The sequence below is a fragment of the Gopherus evgoodei genome, chromosome 6, assembly GCF_007399415.2.
Source record: "Gopherus evgoodei ecotype Sinaloan lineage chromosome 6, rGopEvg1_v1.p, whole genome shotgun sequence".
Classification (NCBI taxonomy): Eukaryota; Metazoa; Chordata; order Testudines; family Testudinidae; genus Gopherus; species Gopherus evgoodei.
Window position 1 is genome coordinate 46,275,609 of NC_044327.1, and position 22,094 is coordinate 46,297,702.

At 42.7% G+C, this 22,094-nt stretch overlaps 1 protein-coding gene across 7 annotated transcripts in view; it reads right to left on the minus strand.

The window, feature by feature from the left end:
• Positions 1-22,094, minus strand: part of AGTPBP1 (ATP/GTP binding protein 1) — a 167,671-nt gene that overhangs the window by 85,917 nt on the left and 59,660 nt on the right. For all 7 annotated transcript variants that reach the window (XM_030567724.1, XM_030567725.1, XM_030567720.1 and 4 more), the window contains one exon: positions 45-112. In XM_030567724.1, coding sequence (XP_030423584.1) covers positions 45-112 — 68 coding nt within the window. The remainder of the gene's footprint in view (positions 1-44; positions 113-22,094) is intronic.

The following is a 22,094-nucleotide window of genomic DNA, read 5'->3' on the forward strand; positions in this document are numbered from 1 at the left end:
TATACAACTTAGACATACACACATACATGAGTAAGATGTTTTACCTCCAATGTTGAGAGGATAACTTCTATTGCTGGGGAACCTTTGGCAGTCATTTCCTTCCTGGTTTTTTCTGAAAGTCCAAGAGATTATTTTTTCCTCAAAGGAGATTATAAAATTACTTGAGCAATTTCTGAACATAAAAACTGGATATCACACTCTGAAAAATCTAACCTAAGAAAAGGAAAACCTGCACACAAAAAAGTAATTTATTTAGAGTACAAAAGTGTATCAAAATTAGGGTGAACAAACTGATTTTAGACACAGTAGGAATGAATTCTTACCTTTACCTATTTTTAAAATACAAAATTTGAACTGCTTTTGAATTTATTTTTCTTTTTTAGTGTACATATATCACTACACACCACAGTTTTGGCCAAAAAAACTGCAAAGGAAGGTATCTTGTGCAACATTTCTGAGTCACATAAGAGTAATAGGAATTTCTGGAAATTTCATGAGAAAGTCAGCATTTGAGATTTCCAGAACAATTTCCTGCTGTTTTTATACAGCAGCCTTATTCCAGGCAAGGAAAGAGGATGGAAGGTGGATTTTTAGGTGTATGAGTGGGGGGTTAACATGTTATCAGATATAATCTTGTTACAGACTGCGGCACAGTAATGCCAACATTTGAAAAAGAAAAGGGGGTGAAATAAGCAGCTGCAGTTCAATTTATGGAGCCAGACACTGAAAGCCCACAGCCTATGATTCCCTCTCCACCTTATTAAGAGGGTAAAGTGTATTACCTCACCAATCACATATTTTCTGCAATTACTGCTGTCCTATGACTTGCAAATAGTACTTCAGTATGGGGGTTTTCAGGATCTGATTCCCTGATCTCCTGGTTTATGTTACCTGCTTCATGCCAAAACAAATCAATATATAACCCCAATAAAGTTTCTTTCTGGTTTGCTTGTGGATGGGCACCAGACTGCAAAAAACAGCTCGTGAGAGAGTTTATTATACTATTTTTGGAACACATGCACATCTACTTTCTCATGAGCACAGAACCATGGAAGGCAAATCAGGGTTTTCTTTGGATATGTACCAGTTCATTTTGGTTTGACTTTTTCACAGATCAGGTGAGGCAAATCAAGTAATAAAGAAGCCAAACCTTGAAACCTCACTTCCAACTGCAATATCAGAGCAAGATGAAAGAAAACAGGCAACATTCTTATGCTTTTATTTACTGACACTACAGAGAAATAATCAGAATCACTACCCATGTCATTTGAAGTGCAATCATTCACACCCAAAATAGTTTCTGCCTGCTTCTAAAATTGACTGCTTTTTTCATACTTCCCCACCAATACCCTAAGTTTGCTGGGATAAATGTAGATGTATGAGAAGAGATGCTGCACACCCTACAATCAGCTGAACAAAAGACATTTTAGACTCAAAAGTGCTGAAAACCAATTAATGAAAACAAATGTTCTGCCAAGAAAGTAGCTAACATAATAAAACCAATAAAAGATCAGGATCATAGTATACACTGGCTGGCCACATCTAACCTGGAAAATACATGTCACTATGTTTTGTGTAACAGAATAGATTTCTATGAATAAACACTAATTTAACAGACAAATCCACAAGTGACGTATGTAATCCTTACATTCAACAAAAATTTCAGACAGACAATCTCTTTTTATTATGAAGGACAACACAACATATAAGTAGGTTTCATTTCCTAACCTTCAGTCTAAACAATTAATTGATTCCAGCCTTCTTTGACTACTCCACTGGTCCTTGTTTGCTGTTGCCTATAGTCTCTCAGAATTGAATCCACAGTATACTTCACAGGTATACACACAGAAATACAATCAGCATCCTCAATCTTACACAAAGCAAAAGACTACATACTGTGTACTCTTTAGACTCTTAATTCCAGAACATGTCTCCTGATTGAAAATACAGACACCCAGCTGAAAATTTTGTCCTCATTTTTAAAATCAATCACTATGAATATTTGTAAGGCTACTGCCTGAATCCAGTTAAGTAAAAAGGTTTCATTATTAAGATGCATTCAGGGAAATAGAAGTCTACTGTGGAATATTCATGATCTGATGGTAGCAATTTAGTTTCGATATTGGCAATTTAAAGAACAAAGAGTTGCAAGGCTAGCAGGTTTGGTTTTTTAAACTTCTCATACTCCAGAATAGCTGTGTTTTGGCACGCATTCCCCACCAGAGCACCTCCTCACAACAGAAGGTGGAGTTGCAGTGGCTCATCCACTCTAGCATCTCCTGTCCTAGGTCTGCAACAGTCTGCTGCTTCCAGGGCCTAGCCCTCTAGCCAGGTCACTTAACCTGGAAAAGGGGACTGGACTGGTAACAGAAAAGGCCAAAACAAAAACAGGAAAAACCCAAAATCCATTGATCTCTATGCCAGGCCCTCTACCTTCCTCTGGGACTCATCATTCTTGGCAGTAGGTTAAATAGGGTGGTACTCTCCAGTACTCAGTACCAGCAAGAGATTTTTAGGGGGTATGGGATACCAGAAAGACTTGGGGCTAGCCCACCCCCCCTTCCGGGACGGGGGGAGGGGAGGTCTGCACTCTGCTCCTTAAAGGAGCTGGAGCTGAACACAGCTAGGGAGGGCATTCACTCTTTATATGGCTTTAACAGCACAATGCATACACTAACAAACTTAAACAAAGCCTTTGTTTAAGTTTGTTAGTGTATGCATTGTGCTGTTAAATTGGTTAGGAGTCCTCAAGAGGGGAGGGGCGGGGGGGATGGGGATGGAAGGTATTTCTGATTCTGTTCCTCCCCACTGGTCTGAATTATCCATGACATTCATACTGCATCACATCAAGTCCAGATCATTAAGGAATGCTTCTGCTTGCATTGACCATAGGTTGTTTGGATTCTGTAATCAGCCCAGTTCTGCAGTCTGACAGGAATCGGGTGTTGTCCACAGTGCACACACAATTCTTTGCAGCCAAAACTAATCTAACATGCATTTTGCTAATTGGAACTGGAGCAGCAAAACAAAAAAAACCAAATGCCTCCTTTTCCAGCTTTGTAGGTGAGAGAACTATAAGTGAAGATTATAATGCCAGACACTGATTACCTTAAACCAGCAGCCTCGGGAATCTGCCAAGAACTTTCCTGAAAATATGTTGCTCATCTTAGCAATAAGATTTTATCACATATCTGCCCACCTTTATTCGAATGACGCTCCCTCTGATCTGACAGCTCAGGTATTGTCAGTTTCATCTAGAACAATTTACAAACTTGGAACCTAATCCTGTAAACCCTTAATCATTTGATCAATCCCATTGAAGACAATGGGACTATTTGCATGACTATGGATCACTTTTGTGGTAAGAGTTTCTGTTCCGTTTCTGTAAAGGAAGTTGAATCTCCCATTGAAATGCAATGTCTGGGTACAATATCATAATGCAGTTTAGGATACAGTTCCACTTAAAGTTTGTCTTTTAATAAGTCATACATACGCTGAAATGACTCCTCACCCAATTCCCATATTCCATATAAACAGACTGAAATAGTACATAATTTGGGGGAAAGTGAATAGTTAAGCATGTTAATGTTTGTATATACGAACACCCATTTCATCATTGTACTGGAAAATATAGCTGAAATTAATTTTCTATGGAATTTGAAGAAAATTTAACAGCCTCAATTGTTTTCTGTGTTAATCAGTGTGAACTTGAAAGAGTTACATACCTTCTAAGAGAAAATAATCAGTACACACTTAGTGAAACATTTTTTTTCCTTTTAACTGGTGTTCAGAAGAGTGCTACAAGACATATATAACCTCATGAACAGAGGGCAAAGAGGATACCCTCTCACATTATGACCAGCAAAATAATAATAATAATAAATAATAAAATCTTAAAGAGGCAGAGGTTCACAGGTTTGCAAACCTAAAAACCTATATTATGCTTTAAGCCACCTCAGTACATACCAGGTTTATGAATATTAAAAAGTTAACTGCAAGGGAACACTGAAGCCAATTAACCTGAATGTGTGCCAGCCAGTATGCCCTCACTGACTAAAGGCGCAGTCACATCTGAACAGCTAAAAAGTAACCTTGGCCCTTTAAGCTAAGCAGAGTAATCACTGGCTCTCTTTCTGTTGTTATATAACAGATAACAAAAATCCAGTGGGGCTTGGTGCTGGCACATAGGGTCTTGGGTACGTGGTGTGATTTTTCAGAATTTCTTTTGGGAATAGGCATGTAGGTGTGTCATAAACAGATAGCTAAGGGTTAATGTCTCTTTCACCTGAAGCACCTGACCAGAGGACCAATCAGGAAACCGGATTTTTTCAACTTTGGGTGGAGGAAAGTTTGTGTCTGGGTCTTTGTTTTCTGGCTGCCTGCTTTCTCTGAGCTTTGGAGAAGTAGTTTCTGTTTTCTAATCTTCTGTTTCTAAGTGTATGGACAAAGAGATCAGATAGTAAGTTATATGGTTTCTTTTCTTTGGTATTTGCATGAATATAAGTGCTGGAGTGCTTTGATTTGTATTCTTTTTGAATAAGGCTGTTTATTCAATATTCTTTTAAGCAATTGACCCTGTATATCGTCACCTTAATACAGAGAGACCATTTGTATGTATTTTTCTTTCTTTTTTTATATAAAGCTTTCTTTTAAGACCTGTTGGAGTTTTTCTTTACTTCAGGGAAATTGAGTCTGTACTCACCAGGGAATTGGTGGGAGGAAGAAATCAGGGGAGATCTGTGTGTTGAATTTGCTAGCCTGATTTTGCATTTCCTCTGGGTGAAGAGGAAAGTGCTTTTTGTTTCCAGGACTGGGAACGGAGAGGGGGAGTCACTCTGTTTGGATTCACAGAGCTTGTGTCTGTGTATCTCTCCAGGAGCACCTGGAGGGGGGAAGGGAAAAAGGATTATTTCCCTTTGTTGTGAGACAAGGGATTTGGGTCTTGGGGTTCCCAGGGAAGGTTTTTCAGGGGGACCAGCGTGCCCCAAAACACTCTAATTTTTTGGGTGGTGGCAGCAAGTACCAGGTCCAAGCTGGTAACTAAGCTTGGAGGTTTTCATGCTAACCCCCATATTTTGGACGCTAAGGTCCAAATCTGGGACTAAGGTTATGACATGAGTAGCAGCGGTTGGGATATAGACAGAATCCAGAAGCCAGTAGGAATATTATATTTTTCTTTTCTCTGCTAAGGGCTTTTTAGCAGAGAGAAACAGTTGGTTTTAAAAGGGAACCAGAGAAAAATTTTTTTCTGCTCTCTCTGGCAGTTTGTAGCTTGCATCTTAAGCAAGAAACCATTAAGGTGCTATTAAGAGTCTTTTGTCACACAATAGCACTCCCATTGAGAGTCATACCAGCACTATATACATGCAAATAAAGTGGTTTTTCAGGTTTACTTAACATTGAAGATTAGCTAAAGGCACTGTTGCTAGGCAGACTTCAGGAGGCAACAGAGAACCTGCAGTTCAGAAGATAAACACCGGAGGGCACCCCAACACAAGAAAACAGGAACCATGACTTCTAAGGCAAAAATTGAGGCCGAAGAGCAATTCAAAGACGCTGAACACAGGCGACAGATGGAGCTGAAAGAAAAGGAAGAAAGCATCAAACTGGCAGCCTTCCAAAGAGAACAGGCAGCCAAAGAGGCAGCACACAAAAGAAAACTAGAAGAAGAAGAGGTGGCCTACCGAAGGAAACAAGCAGAAGAAGAGTTGGCCCACCGCCGAGACATGGAAAAACACCAAACAGAAATGGAAAAACACCAAAAAGAAATGGAAAAACAACAAAAAGAGAATGAAGAGAAAGAAAAACAGAGAAAACATGAACTGGAGTTGGCAAAAGCTGGGCTGCATGTGCCAGCCAATCCTAACAACCCGGCGCCAATTATTGCTCCACAGCACAGGAAATTTCCCACCTACAAGGCAGGTGATGACACCGAGGCCTTCTTGGAAAATTTTGAAAGAGCCTGTCTTGGGTACAGCATCCCCGAAGACCAGTACATGGTAGAATTAAGGTCACAGCTCAGTGGACCTTTAGCAGAGGTGGCAGCTGAAATGCCTAAGCAGCAAATGAATGACTATAAACTTTTTCAAACCAAGGCCAGATACAGGATGGGGATAACCCCAGATCGTGCCCGTCGGCGCTTCAGAACCCAAAAGTGGAAACCAGAGGTGTCATTTCCCAAACACGCCTACTACATTGCAAAAAACTATGAGGCCTGGATAACAGGAAACAACATTCAAACCTTGGAAGAACTGCACCTCCTCATACAAATGGAGCAGTTCTTGGATGGTGTTCCTGAAGACATCACACGGTACATACAAGATGGAAAACCCAAAGATATCGCTGAGGCGGGGGAGATTGGAGCCAAATGGATGGAACTGGCAGAAAGCAAGAAAGCTACTGTCAAGGGGAACGATTACCCCAGGGGGCACACAGACCATAAACCCTACAACCGAGGACAGCCAAAGACCCCACATACCACCCAAGTAAAGCCACAGACACCCTACCCTTCCACCTCACCAGTCTCCAGTAACTCACCTCGGCCCAGTGACCCATCAGATGGAAGATGCTTTAAGTGTAATGAACTGGGACATATCAAGGCCAACTGTCCAAAGAACACCATGCGAGTGCAATTCATTACACCACCATCACACCAAAGATCCCCAGGCCCGGATGCCTCTCAAATACCCTTGGAGCGAAGGGAAAATTTGAGAGTGGGCGGAAAGAAGGTTACTGCGTGGAGAGACACGGGGGCACAAGTGTCAGCTATCCACCAATCCTTCGTAGACCCCAAATTCATCAACCCAAAGGCCAAAGTTACAATTTACCCCTTCATGTCACAAGCTGTAGACTTGCCTACTTGCCTACAGCTCAACTGCCTGTCCAGTACAAAGGCTGGTCAGGAATCTGGACTTTTGCAGTCTGTGACAATTATCTTATCCCCATGCTACTGGGGGAAGACTTGGCCAACCAGATGAGGCGGGCCAAGAGAGTGGGAATGGTTACACGTAGCCAAACCAGGCAAGCTTCCAGACCCATTCCTGTTCCTGAGCCGTCCACAGAGGCTCCGTCTGTGTTACCAGAGACCCAGACAGAGGTAGTGGACCTGGATTCCATGCCTACCACTGAAACAGCCACAGCATCTCCAGTCCCAGGCCCGGAACTGGAACAGCACCCAGCACCAGCGATTGCAACCCCATCTTCAAACTCAACGCCAGTGGGCGCCAGCGAGCCACAACTGGCAGAAGCAACAGACAGCCATACCCAAAAGGCTCAGCCAGAGCCTGAAATACCCTCAGGTGCACCAGCGGAGAGCGGTTCACCAGCAACGGAAACAACCCCATCACCTACATCACTTCCAGAAGGACCAAGCCCAAGTCCACAGACTGAGGAAGAACTGGTGACCCCAGCCTCAAGGGAACAGTTCCAGGCTGAGCAGGAAGCGGATGACAGCCTTCAGAAAGCTTGGGCGGCGGCACGGAGCACCCCACCGCCTCTCAGCTCTTCTAATCGATCCCGGTTTGTTATAGACCAAGGACTTTTATACAAGGAAATTCTTTCTGGTGGACACCGGGAAGAATGGCAGCCGCAAAAACAGTTGGTGGTTCCAACTAAGTACCGGGGGAAGCTCTTAAGCTTAGCCCATGATCATCCCAGTGGCCATGCTGGGGTGAACAGAACCAAGGACCGGTTGGGGAAGTCCTTCCACTGGGAGGGGATGGGCAAGGATGTTGCCAAGTATGTCCGGTCTTGTCAGGTATGCCAAAGAGTGGGAAAGCCTCAAGACCAGGTCAAGGCCCCTCTCCAGCCACTCCCCATAATTGAGGTCCCATTTCAGCGAGTAGCTGTGGATATTCTGGGCCCTTTCCCAAAAAAGACGCCCAGAGGAAAGCAGTACGTGCTGACTTTAGTGGACTTTGCTACCCAATGGCCGGAAGCAGTAGCTCTAGGCAACACCAGGGCTAACACTGTGTGCCTGGCCCTAACAGACATCTTTGCCAGGGTAGGTTGGCCCTCCGACATCCTTATAGATTCAGGGTCTAATTTCCTGGCAGGGACCATGGAAAAACTGTGGGAAACTCATGGGGTGAATCACTTGGTTGCCACCCCGTACCACCATCAAACCAATGGCCTGGTGGAAAGGTTCAATGGAACTTTGGGGGCCATGATACGAAAATTCATCAACGAATTCTCCAATACTTGGGACCTAGTGTTGCAGCAGTTGCTGTTTGCCTACAGGGCTGTACCACATCCCAGTTTAGGGTTTTCACCATTTGAACTTGTGTATGGTCACGAGGTTACGGGGCCATTACAGTTGGTGAAGTAGCAATGGGAGGGGTTTACGCCTTCTCCAGGAACTAACATTCTGGACTTTGTAAGCAACCTACAAAGCACCATCCAACACTCTTTAGCCCTTGCTAGAGAGAACCTAAAGGATGCTCAGGAAGAGCAAAAGGCCTGGTATGACAGACATGCCAGAGAACGTTCTTTCAAGGTAGGAGACCAGGTTATGGTCTTGAAGGCGCAACAGGCCCATAAGATGGAAGCATCATGGGAAGGGCCATTCACGGTCCAAGAGCGCCTGGGAACTGTAAACTACCTCATAGCATTTCCCAATTCCTCACTAAAGCCTAAAGTGTACCGTGTTAATTCTCTCAAGCCTTTCTATTCCAGAGACTTACAGGTTTGTCAGTTTACAGTCCAGGGAGATGATGCTGAGTGGCCTGACGGTGTCTACTACGACGGGAAAAAAGACGGTGGCGTCGAAGAGGTGAACCTCTCAACCACCCTGGAACATCTGCAGCGGCGACAAATCAAGGAGCTGTGCACTAGCTTCGCCCCATTGTTCTCAGCCACCCCAGGACGGACTGAGCGGGCTTACCACTCCATTGATACAGGTAATGCTCACCCAATCAGAACCCCACCCTACCGGGTGTCTCCTCATGCCCAAGCTGCTATAGAACGGGAGATCCAGAACATGCTACAGATGGGTATAATCCGCTCATCTACCAGTGCATGGGCATCTCCAGTGGTTCTGGTACCCAAACCAGTTCATCTCTACAATAGACTTAACCAAGGGGTACTGGCAAGTACCGCTAGATGAACCTGCCAAGGAGAGGTCAGCATTCGTCACCCATGCGGGGGTGTATGAATTCAATGTCCTTCCTTTCGGCCTTCGAAATGCACCCGCCACCTTCCAGAGGCTGGTAGATGGTCTACTAGCTGGACTGGGAGAATTTGCAGTTGCCTACCTCGATGATGTGGCCATTTTTTCAGACTCCTGGCCCGAACACCTACTACACCTGGAAAAGGTCTTTGAGCGCATCAGGCAGGCCGGACTAACTGTTAAGGCCAAAAAGTGTCAAATAGGCCAAAACAGAGTGACTTGCCTGGGGCACCAGGTGGGTCGAGGAACCATAAACCCCCTACAGGCCAAAGTGGATGCTATCCAAAAGTGGCCTGTCCCAAGGTCAAAGAAACAGGTCCAATCCTTCTTAGGCTTGGCCGGATACTACAGGCGATTTGTATCACACTACAGCCAAATCGCTGCCCCATTGACCGACCTGACCAAAAAGACCCAGCCAAATGCCGTTAAGTGGACTGATAAGTTGGGTAAAGGCCTTTTGACACTTAAGGCAACGCTCATGTCTGACCCTGTGCTCAGGGCCCCGGACTTTGACAAGCCATTCCTAGTAACCACGGATGCATCTGAGCGTGGTATAGGAGCAGTGCTCATGCAGGAAGCAACAGATCACAACTTCCATCCTGTCGTGTTTCTCAGCAAGAAACTGTCTGAGAGGGAAAGTCACTGGTCAGTCAGTGAAAAGGAATGCTATGCCATTGTGTACGCGCCCTGGAAAAGCTACGCCCATATGTTTGGGGACGGCGGTTCCAACTACAAACTGACCATGCTGCACTAAAGTGGCTTCATACTGCCAAGGGGAACAACAAGAAACTTCTTCGTTGGAGTTTAGCTCTTCAAGATTTTGATTTTGAAATTCAACACATCACAGGAGCTTCTAACAAAGTTGCTGATGCACTCTCCCGTGAGAGTTTCCCAGAATCCAGTAGTTAAAAAGTGTTCTTAAAATGTAAAAGTCTGTTAGTTATATACGTAGTAGTATATGTAAAGGTGCATGTGTTGTAGTAATCTGTTTATTTTAAAGTACTAGAAGGAAATTGCCGCCAGTGAGCTTCCCCACTGTCTGCAATTTGGGGGGCGTGTCATAAACAGATAGCTAAGGGTTAATGTCTCTTTCACCTGAAGCACCTGACCAGAGGACCAATCAGGAAACCGGATTTTTTCAACTTTGGGTGGAGGAAAGTTTGTGTCTGGGTCTTTGTTTTCTGGCTGCCTGCTTTCTCTGAGCTTTGGAGAAGTAGTTTCTGTTTTCTAATCTTCTGTTTCTAAGTGTATGGACAAAGAGATCAGATAGTAAGTTATATGGTTTCTTTTCTTTGGTATTTGCATGAATATAAGTGCTGGAGTGCTTTGATTTGTATTCTTTTTGGATAAGGCTGTTTATTCAATATTCTTTTAAGCAATTGACCCTGTATTTCGTCACCTTAATACAGAGAGACCATTTGTATGTATTTTTCTTTCTTTTAAGACCTGTTGGAGTTTTTCTTTACTTCAGGGAAATTGAGTCTGTACTCACCAGGGAATTGGTGGGAGGAAGAAATCAGGGGAGATCTGTGTGTGTTGAATTTGCTAGCCTGATTTTGCATTACCTCTGGGTGAAGAGGAAAGTGCTTTTTGTTTCCAGGACTGGGAACGGAGAGGGGGAGTCACTCTGTTTGGCTTCACAGAGCTTGTGTCTGTGTATCTCTCCAGGAGCACCTGGAGGGGGGAAGGGAAAAAGGATTATTTCCCTTTGTTGTGAGACTCAAGGGATTTGGGTCTTGGGGTCCCCAGGGAAGGTTTTTCAGGGGGACCAGAGTGCCCCAAAACACTCTAATTTTTTGGGTGGTGGCAGCAAGTACCAGGTCCAAGCTGGTAACTAAGCTTGGAGGTTTTCATGCTAACCCCCATATTTTGGACGCTAAGGTCCAAATCTGGGATTAAGGTTATGACAAGGTGAAATAGCTGGTACTTATGATAATGCTATTTCTATGTGTGTATATTCATCATGGTATCTGAAGTTATGAATATTAGCTATGTTCACTATGTGTTTGCTACTATGATAACACTTGTGACTGTGCTGCCCGTGGGAGCCAGCTGAGGTCACTCAATCAGGGTGAACTGCAAACAAAACAGGGCAGACAAATCTCAAACGCTGGTGGTTATTCCAATACTTAGAGTTACCAAGCCAGCACAAAACAGCTTCTATAGTACCTCACTGGTTACTTAGGGTATGTCTACACTACACGATAATTCCGATTTTACATAAACCGGTTTTATAAAACAGATTGTATAAAGTCGAGTGCACGCGGCCACACTAAGCACATTAATTCGGCGGTGTGAGTCCATGGTCCGAGGCTAGCGTCGATTTCCGGAGTGTTGCACTGTGGGTAGCTATTCCATAGCTATCCCATAGTTCCTGCAGTCTCCCCCGCCCCTTAGAATTCTGGGGCAAAAATCATTGTTGCGGGTGGTTCTGGGTAAATGTCATCAGTCATTCCGTCCTCTGGGAGAGCAACAGCAGACAATCATTTCGGGCCCTTTTTCCCTGGATTGCCCTGGCAGACGCCATAGTATGGCAACCATGGAGCCCATTCAGCATTTTTTTTTTTCAGTCACCGTATGTGTACTGGATGCCACGGACAGAGGCGATACTCCAGGGCTACACAGCAGCATTCATTTGCTTTTGCATGATAGCAGAGATGGTTACCAGTCGTTCTGTACCCTCTGCTGCCAGTGTAATTTGGCAATGAGATGACGGTTATCTGTCCTTCTGTGCTGTCTGCTGCTATCATGGGTGCCCCTGGCTGAGATCGGCCGGGGGCACAAAAGCAAAACTGGGAATGACTCCCTGAGTCAATCCCTCCTTTATGGTTTCTAAAAATAGTCAGCCCTGCTTAGAATTTGGGGCAAGTGTATTAGAGAAGCAGTATATCAGAGAGCACAGCTGCTCCGTGTCAGATCCCGCAGAAATGATGAGCTACATGCCATTCATGGGGGGTGCCCCTGCAATAACCCCACCTGTTGCTTCCCTCCTCCCCAACCTTCCTGGGCTACCGTGGCAGTGTCCCCCCCATTTGTATCATGAAGTTATAAAGAATGCAGGAATAAGAAACAGTGACTTGTTAGTGAGATAAAATGAGGGGGAGGCAGCCTTCCGGTGCTATGACAGTCCAGGCGGGACATTAAGCGGTGCGGAGGAGAGGAGCCCAGCATGCCGCTGCTATGATAGTCCAAGCAGTACAGAATCTTTTCTTTACACAGGAAAGGGAGGGGGCTGATGGAGCTCAGCCCCCACTTGCTATGATGAGGACGGTTACCAGCATTCTGTCCCATCTACTGGGAATGACCAGGAATCATTCCTATTTTTACCCAGGCACCCCTGAGGCCACCCAGGGGTATTCAGCAGTTATCAAGCACAGGCTGATGGTGACGACGGATAGCAGTTATATTGTACCGTCTGCCACTGGGGAGGGGAGAAGAGCGGATACTGCTCTTCACTGCTGCAGCATCACGTCTAGCACCAGCATTCAGTAGACATAGGGTGACATTGAAAAAAGTCAAGAAAAGATTTTTCCCTTTTCTTGCACGTGGTGTGGGGAGGGAGTAAATTGACGAGCTATACCCTGAACCATGCTGGACAATGTGTTTGAACCTATAGGCATTGGGAGCTCAGCCAAGAATGCAAATACTTTTCGGAGACTACTGGGGACTCTGGGATAGCTGGAATCCTCATTACCCCCTCCCTCCCTCCATGAGCGTCCATTTGAGTCTCTGGCTTCCCGTTACGCTTGTCACGCAGCACTGTGTAGCCTGGAGATTTTTTTTTCAAACGCTTTGGCATTTCGTCTTCTGTAACGGAGCTCTGATAGAACAGATTTGTTTCCCCATACAGCAATCAGATCCAGTATCTCCCGTACGGTCCATGCTGCAGCTCTTTTTGGATTTGGGACTGCATTGCCACCCGTGCTGATCAGAGCTCCACACTGGGCAAACAGGAAATGAAAATCAAAATTTCGCGGGGCTTTTCCTGTTTACCTGGCCACTGCACCCGAGTTGAGATTGCTGTCCAGAGCAGTCACAGTGGTGCACTGTGGGATACCGCCCGGAGGCCAACACCATCGATTTGCGGCCACACTAACCCTAATCCGATATGGTAATACCGATTTTAGTGCTACTCCTCTCGCCGGGGAGGAGTACAAAAATCGATTTAAAGAGCCCTTTATAGCAATATAAAGGGCCTCGTAGTGTGGCCGGGTACAGCGTTAAATCAGTTTAACGCTGCTAAAATCGGTTTAAACGCATAGTGTAGACCAGGCCTTAGAAGTTTAAACCATGCAGTTCCCTTAAAGTGCCCAGCCTCAGGCCTCCATCCAGACACATCTGTCAGATATGATGATGATTCCTGAAAATCTTACTTCATCATACAAAAGAAAAGGTTCTTCCAATCCCAAAGGATCAGCCACATACCCAGGTTCAATCATAACTTAGATCTTACCCACAATACACGCTACAGCTAATTCTTATTGACTAAGTTAAAATTTATTCAAAAAGAAAAAAGAGAGTTGGTTAAAAGATCAATATACAGACAGACTTGAATTCAATTCTTGAGATTCAGATGCATAGCAGAGTTGAGCTCGTAGTTGCCAAAAGTCCTTTTAGAAATAGTCCATAGATTATAGTCCAATTTCCATATTCAGGGTGGCTCCAGTCAATGATTGGGGATCTCAATCCTTATGGCTTAAGGTTTCCCCCTCTTGAAACCCAAAGCAGATCTGAGATGCAGAAGGATCATGTCCCAGGCTTCTTATACATTTCCAGCAGCCTTTTGGCCTGAGAAAACAATAGGCTTAACTCCTTCTCCCAAACATCCTGGCAATTAGCACAGAGTAATTTATCCATTAAACTGTTCAGATACAGGTTACCATAACCTTCAAAGAGACACAGACGATAATATCTATTTCACTCAAGTATAATCTTAAATGTTAATATTCCTTTTTTGATCTTTGAATTAAAACTATAGCAATAGACAAGACTTGTTTGCTTACATTACAAGACCTGAGCAAACACCTCCCCTTCTACCTCTAACAATGCAGACTTGCATTTCAAAGCTCTATTCATTTACATATCTTGCTAACCAATTCTTAAGGTTCACCCATGGGTCAGGTCAATCGGTGAGGTGAGTTAATTAACTCTTTCTGGCCCTGTCACCTTTCAATGAGATATTATATTATACTCCTAATATCACACCACCTTCAAGGTATTTAGCCAGCGTATGAAGGGACAAGTTGAATGGCCCATTAAAGAACACTTAGCTCACAATAGACCCTGGAAAATGCCTGTCTACACTTAATGGACTTTTTGTGAATGTTCTAACTAGAATATGGGTGGGGGTGATGGACATGTAACTTGCGCAAGTGACTCCAAACACCATCTTTCATGGTAAAAACAGATTTCCATTTACTTGGCACTTGGCAGAAGCTAAAAGACACTGGCCTGGAAACATCCATTTTGCCTCTTTCCTGCTCCAGCCTCTGGACTATGAACATATACTAACTAATGAGAGCATTCTAACCAAGGGATTGAGGACTTTAAGGTAATCTGGAGCCTTCATATTTCCTTGATCCTTTGCAGATGGACTTATGAGTTGGATATGGTACAGAGACCATTCTACCCTCATTGACTGTGGATTTCTCCCTTGCAATGGACAAAGATCAGATGTCTGCTGACTTTCTCATATGAGTTAGCAGCCTTTGATACCTGTGGTATAAGCAACATAGCCCTTGCTTGAATGGTTTTGTTCTTTTCTCTCCAAATATCAAAGCTTGTTCTCCCTGAACTCAATAGCAAAACTCCTTTTGATCTCAATGGGAACAGGATTTGACCCCAAGAGATCAGAGAATGTGATTTTGATAAATTGTTTATCTGTCCAGAGACAGTTCTCATGCATGTTCTGCCAGGCTGATTTTGACTGCCCCTCCTGTATGCCATGGTGAGGAAAACAACACAACAATTTGGGCTGTAGTTCTATCAAGGTGTACATGGTTCACACACTTCTATGCCTCTTTTCCATCAAACCCAGATGGCACAGCATCTTTGCTTTCCTAGTGCCTGGTGGAGAGCAATACTTAGACAATGGCAACCTGGCAGAAGCTTAGTTTGGACATAAGGGAGGCACTGATAGTGTGTTAGGGAAAGTGGTGTGATTCTCCTTCCTATCCTTCTTTCATTTAAGAAGTTTTCAATTTGGGGTGCTGCTGGAACCTCAATGACACCTGGAAGTACAGGTGGCACCAGGGGCCCAAAGCATCACTTTACAACTGTATCTGTTAAACAGTTGTATAATTTTAGACAGATAAGGGGGATGTCAGAGGGGACAGGGAGAGCGTGGGGGCCCCCAGGGTTGGGAGGAGTCACATGGAGGGTCACATGCCCTCCTTTGTGTCCCTCCTGTAAGTCCAGTGCCAGCAAGAAATTTCTGCTTGCACCACTGATTCTTGGCCTCTTCTTCTCCTGAAACCTGTACTTTCTCACTCGGTCTGGGGAGAGGAAGGGGAACCCAGGCTCACCTACTCCTCTGGGTTACAGGCCAGGTACCCTGCCTGAAGCACCATTCTTCCACCCCTTTACTGTTTCCTACCATCCATCACTTGCAGATCATTCCTCAGAGTCACACACCGTGGGTCATCTCCTCCTGGTTCCTTGTTGTTTTAGGCTACTCCTCCTGGTGGCTCCTCAGCCTCTATGGCAGCCATTGGGCTGCAATTCAAACAGTCCTCCTGGTTTCCCTCCCTAAGACAGGAGCTCCCTGCAGCCCTCCTCTCAGAGCTGAGATAATGAGAGGAGGCAGGTGTCTCCTTCAGACAGGAATCCCTCCAGCTCTTCTCCATGGAGATAAGGCTGTTGTTTAGGCCAGCTGTAGGGCCTTAGCCAGCTTTACTTTCAGCTGGACCTTTCCCCCACTTAGTCTTCCACCTTGGAGCACTCAGCAGGCCATCCTGCTGATGTCTGCCCTGCTATGAGGGAGGTGACAGCATATGCGCTGATTCCCTTCCCAAAACTCATTCCAATGCTCCAGGAGACACAGGAGCTTTGTCCTGCCCTAGCTGCCAAGCTCCTGTCCCAATATTTCAAGGAAATAGTCATGGGAATTCCTCTGAAACACTACTTACTCCTGAGACCATTTCCTCTTGCCCAATTTCACCTAGGTCCTTGTATATCAGACCTGCCAAAATTTTAAATGACCACACCACATAAAGACAGTGGGCTGACTCCTAGACATCACTGATCTTAAGGGGTCAGGTCACCCCCATCACAAGCTGAATCATTTTTATTCAGTTATTTCTAAAACCAAACATTCACTTCAGAGTGAAGCCAACCTATAAAAAAACAGCCCCAATTTAAAGCTTTGAAAGCCACGAGCCACTGAAAAAAAGTTAGCTATTTCCATACTATGTAACTCTAAACTGTATCTGTACTGTGATGACATGACTGACCAAACTGCTGCAGAATCAACCTCTTGCAAAAATGCTGCACAGATTCTCCAGAATATAAACTTTAATTAAAAAGTGGTACCTAGTATTTGTGGAGTGAAAATTACATACAATGCATATATATATTCACTGCAGAGTTAACTGTGACCGTCACTCAGATGCTGCTCCTAACCCCCCCCCCCCATATCATGCATAAAGCCATCTCCTCCCAAAGTCTGGTGTGCTTTTAACCAGGGCTAGCTGTGGATGTAAGAATGCCCAGGTGTCACTTTCACTGAGGTTGGGAACCACCCCCATCACCCTTAAAATGAGGACACAGGTTACATTACTCAGCTGCCAATAGTCCTCCAGGCCTTCCCACAATTCCCCTGCATATCCTGAAGGACAAACATGTTTTCTCAAGTCACTGGGAAAGAATCAGAACAGCTCAGCTTAGGGCAGCACAGGGGACCATGAGATGTACTCCCATAAGTCTTAGAGACACACACTGGTGAGTCCAGCAACACTGAGGACACAGTAACTCGTTTATGGCTTTGCAGTGTGGCTGCTCACACCCGAGACAGGTTAATCTACGTGCTCAGACCCAAGTGTCAATCATTAAGGCTAACTCTGCAATGAAAACATACCCCTACAAGATTAATGATGCAGTGTTGTCTGTGTGACTACGCAGACAGATTGAAACAATAACTCCTCCCATAAATCTAAACATTGTGTTAACTAGAGCTGATCAAAACTCAGACTTTCCATTCCACGGGAAGGTTTGACATTTTAAAAAAGTTTGCTCCTATTTGGAATGAAAACTATAAATGTCTGAAATTCAGACAGAAGGGAAACGCCAAAACATTTTTCTTTTAGGGAAAACAATTGAGCCATTTCAATTGCATTTTTTCCGCAATGAAACAGAGCAGTCAAGGGAGTAGAACCTAACGACACTAGTCACAGAAAAGGACCCCATTGTACTAAGCTCTGTACAAATATAAAACAAAAACAAAGAAAGATTGTAAACCCCTTGGGGCAGAGACTAAGTGTAAGCCAAGAGACATTAGATGGAAATATACAGATGGGGAGCAAGAGTAAATAAACTCAGACCTTCTGGAACTAGACTGCTGAGGAATACTTATGGAGGAAGTAAACATTTAAAAAAATTAAGACACTGTGGAAGGACAACCACCACCACCATCACCAAAAGAAAAAAGCACTAAAGAGAGCTATTTTCCAAGAATGGCACAAGACTCCCCGATGAAACCAATATTTCAAATTTGAGTTTCAGACTTTGGTCTTTGTCCCTGCAGGTAACTAAGAGTATCACAAGTGTATCTTCAGAAAACAAGTGGTAGTCACCTCAAAATTCAATTTCTATTACATTGTTTTGTGGAGTGGATTTTCTTAAGAGATTTTCAAAATGCTAACTCGATAGTGACTTACTTTAGGTAAGTTTGTGTGATCATTGCAACATACTGTTATGGTCACCAAAGAAGTGCAAGAAAATAGCTTTTTTTGCTAGACTTAGCAATGAGAACACTTCACGTACAATTAACAGAAACACTCAAGAATTCATGGTCTTATGTACGTGGCACACTTACTGCACATCTTCATAAAACTCTCCAAGTTTTCCTTAATCACCAACAAGTTTCAAGCCAAAATAACCATTCAACCATTTAATTTCTATTAAGAAATTTCTGGTTAACAGCACTCACAGTTAAATGCAAGTTTTCTTGTAAAATTTAAATCATCAGTTTAATCTTCAGACACAGTTAGTACACATTTCTTCCCTTCAGCAAAATCTTTTCAAAACATTGCAATAAGGTAATTTCAGAAAAAATAAACTTAAAACTAACTTTTTAATTCCACAATATAACAGCACTCAGTCAACTTATACTGTACTGTGTCTTACAAAGCCCCAAACTTGTGACAGGATTGTATTCACCATACTTCAATTCTTAAATTATAGCTCTGACAGTGCAATGAGTATTTAGTTGGAGAGTCATTAAATATGTCCCAAAGTAATATTTAACATGGCCTTTGATAGGAGCTTTCTCCAGTTTCTGAATCTAAGACAACTGACTCTTAAAACAGTGCAAAAAAATAGATGTACTATCATTAGTTTTCAAAACAGACAAAAAAGAAAAATAGATTGACAAATGAGTTACTAAGTTATTTGTGACTTCATATAGAAACATCAACCTGCTAGTGTTCAGCTGCCAAAATGAAAATGTAAAATGAGAAGAGACTAGCATGAGAATTTATCAAGAGGTAAAGTTTCAATGTTTCCAACATGTCTCACATACTGCTGATAATGCTGTACTTTAGGCTACATTTCTTTAGATGACATTCTTAAATCTAACCCCATCCTGAATTAACCCCTTTACTCCCTATAGCCAATGAAACAGTGATTAAATAAACTACCTAATGAGAGGTCATCTTGTGCCTGGCTTTAAATAATGCACCAAGCAAAATTAAAAATAAATCAATCCAATAGAAAAGCATATTAAGACTGTTTAGAAAATAAAAGACATGAAATTTAAAAAAAAAAAAAAGTATATAGGCTCAACTGTATCTCGTAACAAAAAAATTCCAAGTTTTCTTTAACTGTAATGAGGCTCTTTAAAATTTGGTATAACTGATCTTTTAACACAAATTTTAATAAATACATTGCTATACCTGTCCTCTACTTTTTACTCTTGTATACAACTCATCTATACTGTCTTCATAGTTCCTTTCTTTCCAGGTATATTACAAATTTCTTTCACTATCAGTGATGGTCCCCTAGATTAACTATTTTTAATATATGTATTTCAGTCTATTGAAAGTGCATGGAGTAATGTTATTTTGCTGTAATCTAATACTTTATAATAATCCTAGTAAAAAAAGAAAAATCCCAAAAAAGAAGGGGAGGAAAAAAAACAAGACACAGAAAAACACCTTCAATAATGCATCTTTTCATATTACACATATACATACAGACACACTGTATAAATAGCTTATCATATAAGCCTACCATATATGTAAAAGTCTAGTATGTATGTGCAAGTAAACAGTACACACACACACACACACACACACACACACACACACACACATAGAGTAAATCCCAAACCTCTCCTCTTTGCAATTCCCCAGTTAGTGCATGAGAAAATTAACAAAAAAGCTTGAAACATTTTATCCACAAAGTCAACCACTAATAGGCATGCCAACTGTTAGTCAAATGTAGGGTGACCAGATGTCCCGATTTTGGGGTCTTTTTCTTATATAGGCTCCTATTAATCCCACCCTCTGTCCCAATTTTTCACACTTGCAATGTGGTCACCCTAGTCAAATTATAAACAAACACACTACACCTTCATGGTAATTAAGGTCTTTGTAATCAGAGAAACACCTCCATCCAGGTTTGGGAGAAATTTTGTTAGGTTTGTCATAAGTAACTGATTATCTCTATTATTAATTAATAAAGTTCTTAGGCCTTGAGCCTGTAAATACTTATGCAAAAACTGCATATGCTTAATTTTATCACCATGAGTAGTCTGCAGAATTAGGACCCTACACTGTATGCTTTTGGGGGCAAGCACTATGTCCCTCTGTGTGTTTAGAAAATCCATATTATGTAACAAGCAATGCCGCAATTAAATAATTAACACATCTCCAACATTAACAGTTTGTAAATTAAATCATCCAAATGTAAGATTTCTGGACTGGGGGCTCTTAATACCGTAACCTGAACTGTTATGTAATTTGTTTTTATTTCTGGGATTTAAATGTCACCTCTCCAGACAAGAGTTCTGTAAAGCAGCACAAAATTAGGCAAGGAAAAGACACAACAGTTTAAACAGAAGGCTCATTAAAATTTAGTTTGTTGCTATATTGTTGAGAACTTTATGGATGCCTAACAGCGGCCAGGGCTAAGGAAGGATGACTGAAAAAATTGAAGAAAATATCCACAATCTGAACTTCATTTGAAATATTAATAAATATTTGTACCTGATCTTTTGAATTGGCATATTTAAAATGTTTTCATTGCTACATGTCGACATTATGAAACGCATTTAATAGTTTCCTTCCACTTTTGGCATCTCTTATAAATTTAGAAGACTCTTTCCGTAAGGAAATAGTTTGGGTTCAGGCATCTTGACATAGATAGTTCCTGTAGAAGGCTTCCAATTCTTGATATAAAAAGAAGGCACAAGAAATTTAGGATACACTAAGAATGAAAAAGGCTGCCAGGGAAAAGTGATAATTAATCCTTCAGATCCCCATCTGACTTAACTATTCTAATAAGGTATTGCTAACTTGAAATGGGATGCCTTGTTTGGGGAGAAGGCAAAAGTTAAGTCTGACACTTTTATAACTATTTGCTGATGACAGTTCCTGATCACCATGAATGGGCCAAGGAACAATACAGCTGAAGACAAGTCTGAAACTGTAGGATACCAAAAGAGACTGGCAAGAGTACTGGTATTTGGGCATCTTTCCTTGTCTGAAAATGCACTGTATAGCGGTGTGAAGCGGCCTTCAGAAGTGGTTTGACCACTATACCATTTTGGGGGCACTTCTTCCTCAATACTTATCTTTTAGCAGGATTACAGCCAAATGGCTTGTACAGTGGCACTAAGAGGCTGATGATGAGAGTCGGGAATTCTCAACTAATTGGTCACAAATTGGTCAAAGTCAATCAAGAAAGACACTCCCTTTCTTTAAGGCTACATGGGAGGAAGTTCTTGAAACATTTTTCTGTTGTAACATTGAGTCACAGGTGAGGGTGAGGGTGACTGTGTACCCCATAAGGCTTCATGGGAATATGCTTACGAATGTATATATGATATAACTGGAATATGTTTTATGCTACATATGCCATGTAACATATCTATGTAAAGGTTATGATCTACTGAACACATTCCTCTTATTTGTATGCATGTATCATATTTGTACTTGAAGTTAGGAATATTGGCTGTATATTTGCTTGATTGCCCTAGTAAAGCATTTGGTCGGCTTCTTGAGATACGAATGTGGAAAATAAGTGCCCAGTCAAGAAACACTCAACCCAACAATGAACTCAAATGTCAATCCACATCGGAGCTTTCCCAGGAACGTGGCTTGGCTGGTAAGGAACTCAGTCATGCACAGACATGTGATTTGTCCACGTGACTCCAAAACTCCATCTTGGAGCTGGACTTTGCATACAAGAGAGAGGAGGGGGTCTCCACCCACAAGAGACAGTCTACTTAAACACCTGGGAGATCCCTCCATTTTGTCTTCAGCTGGCTCAAAAGTTAGCCTCTCCACCCCCAAGAAGCTGGGACAAAGAACAGTAACTACAGAGGGTGTAACTGATTGCTGGACCCAGACTAGAAGGAAACTAGTGTGTAAAAGGAAGCTTACTGGGTGAGGTTTTCATCTGTATTCAGTTTTCTTAGACATAGACTTACATGTTCTATTTTATTTTGCTTGGTAATTCACTTTGTTCTGTCTGCTACTACCTGGAACCA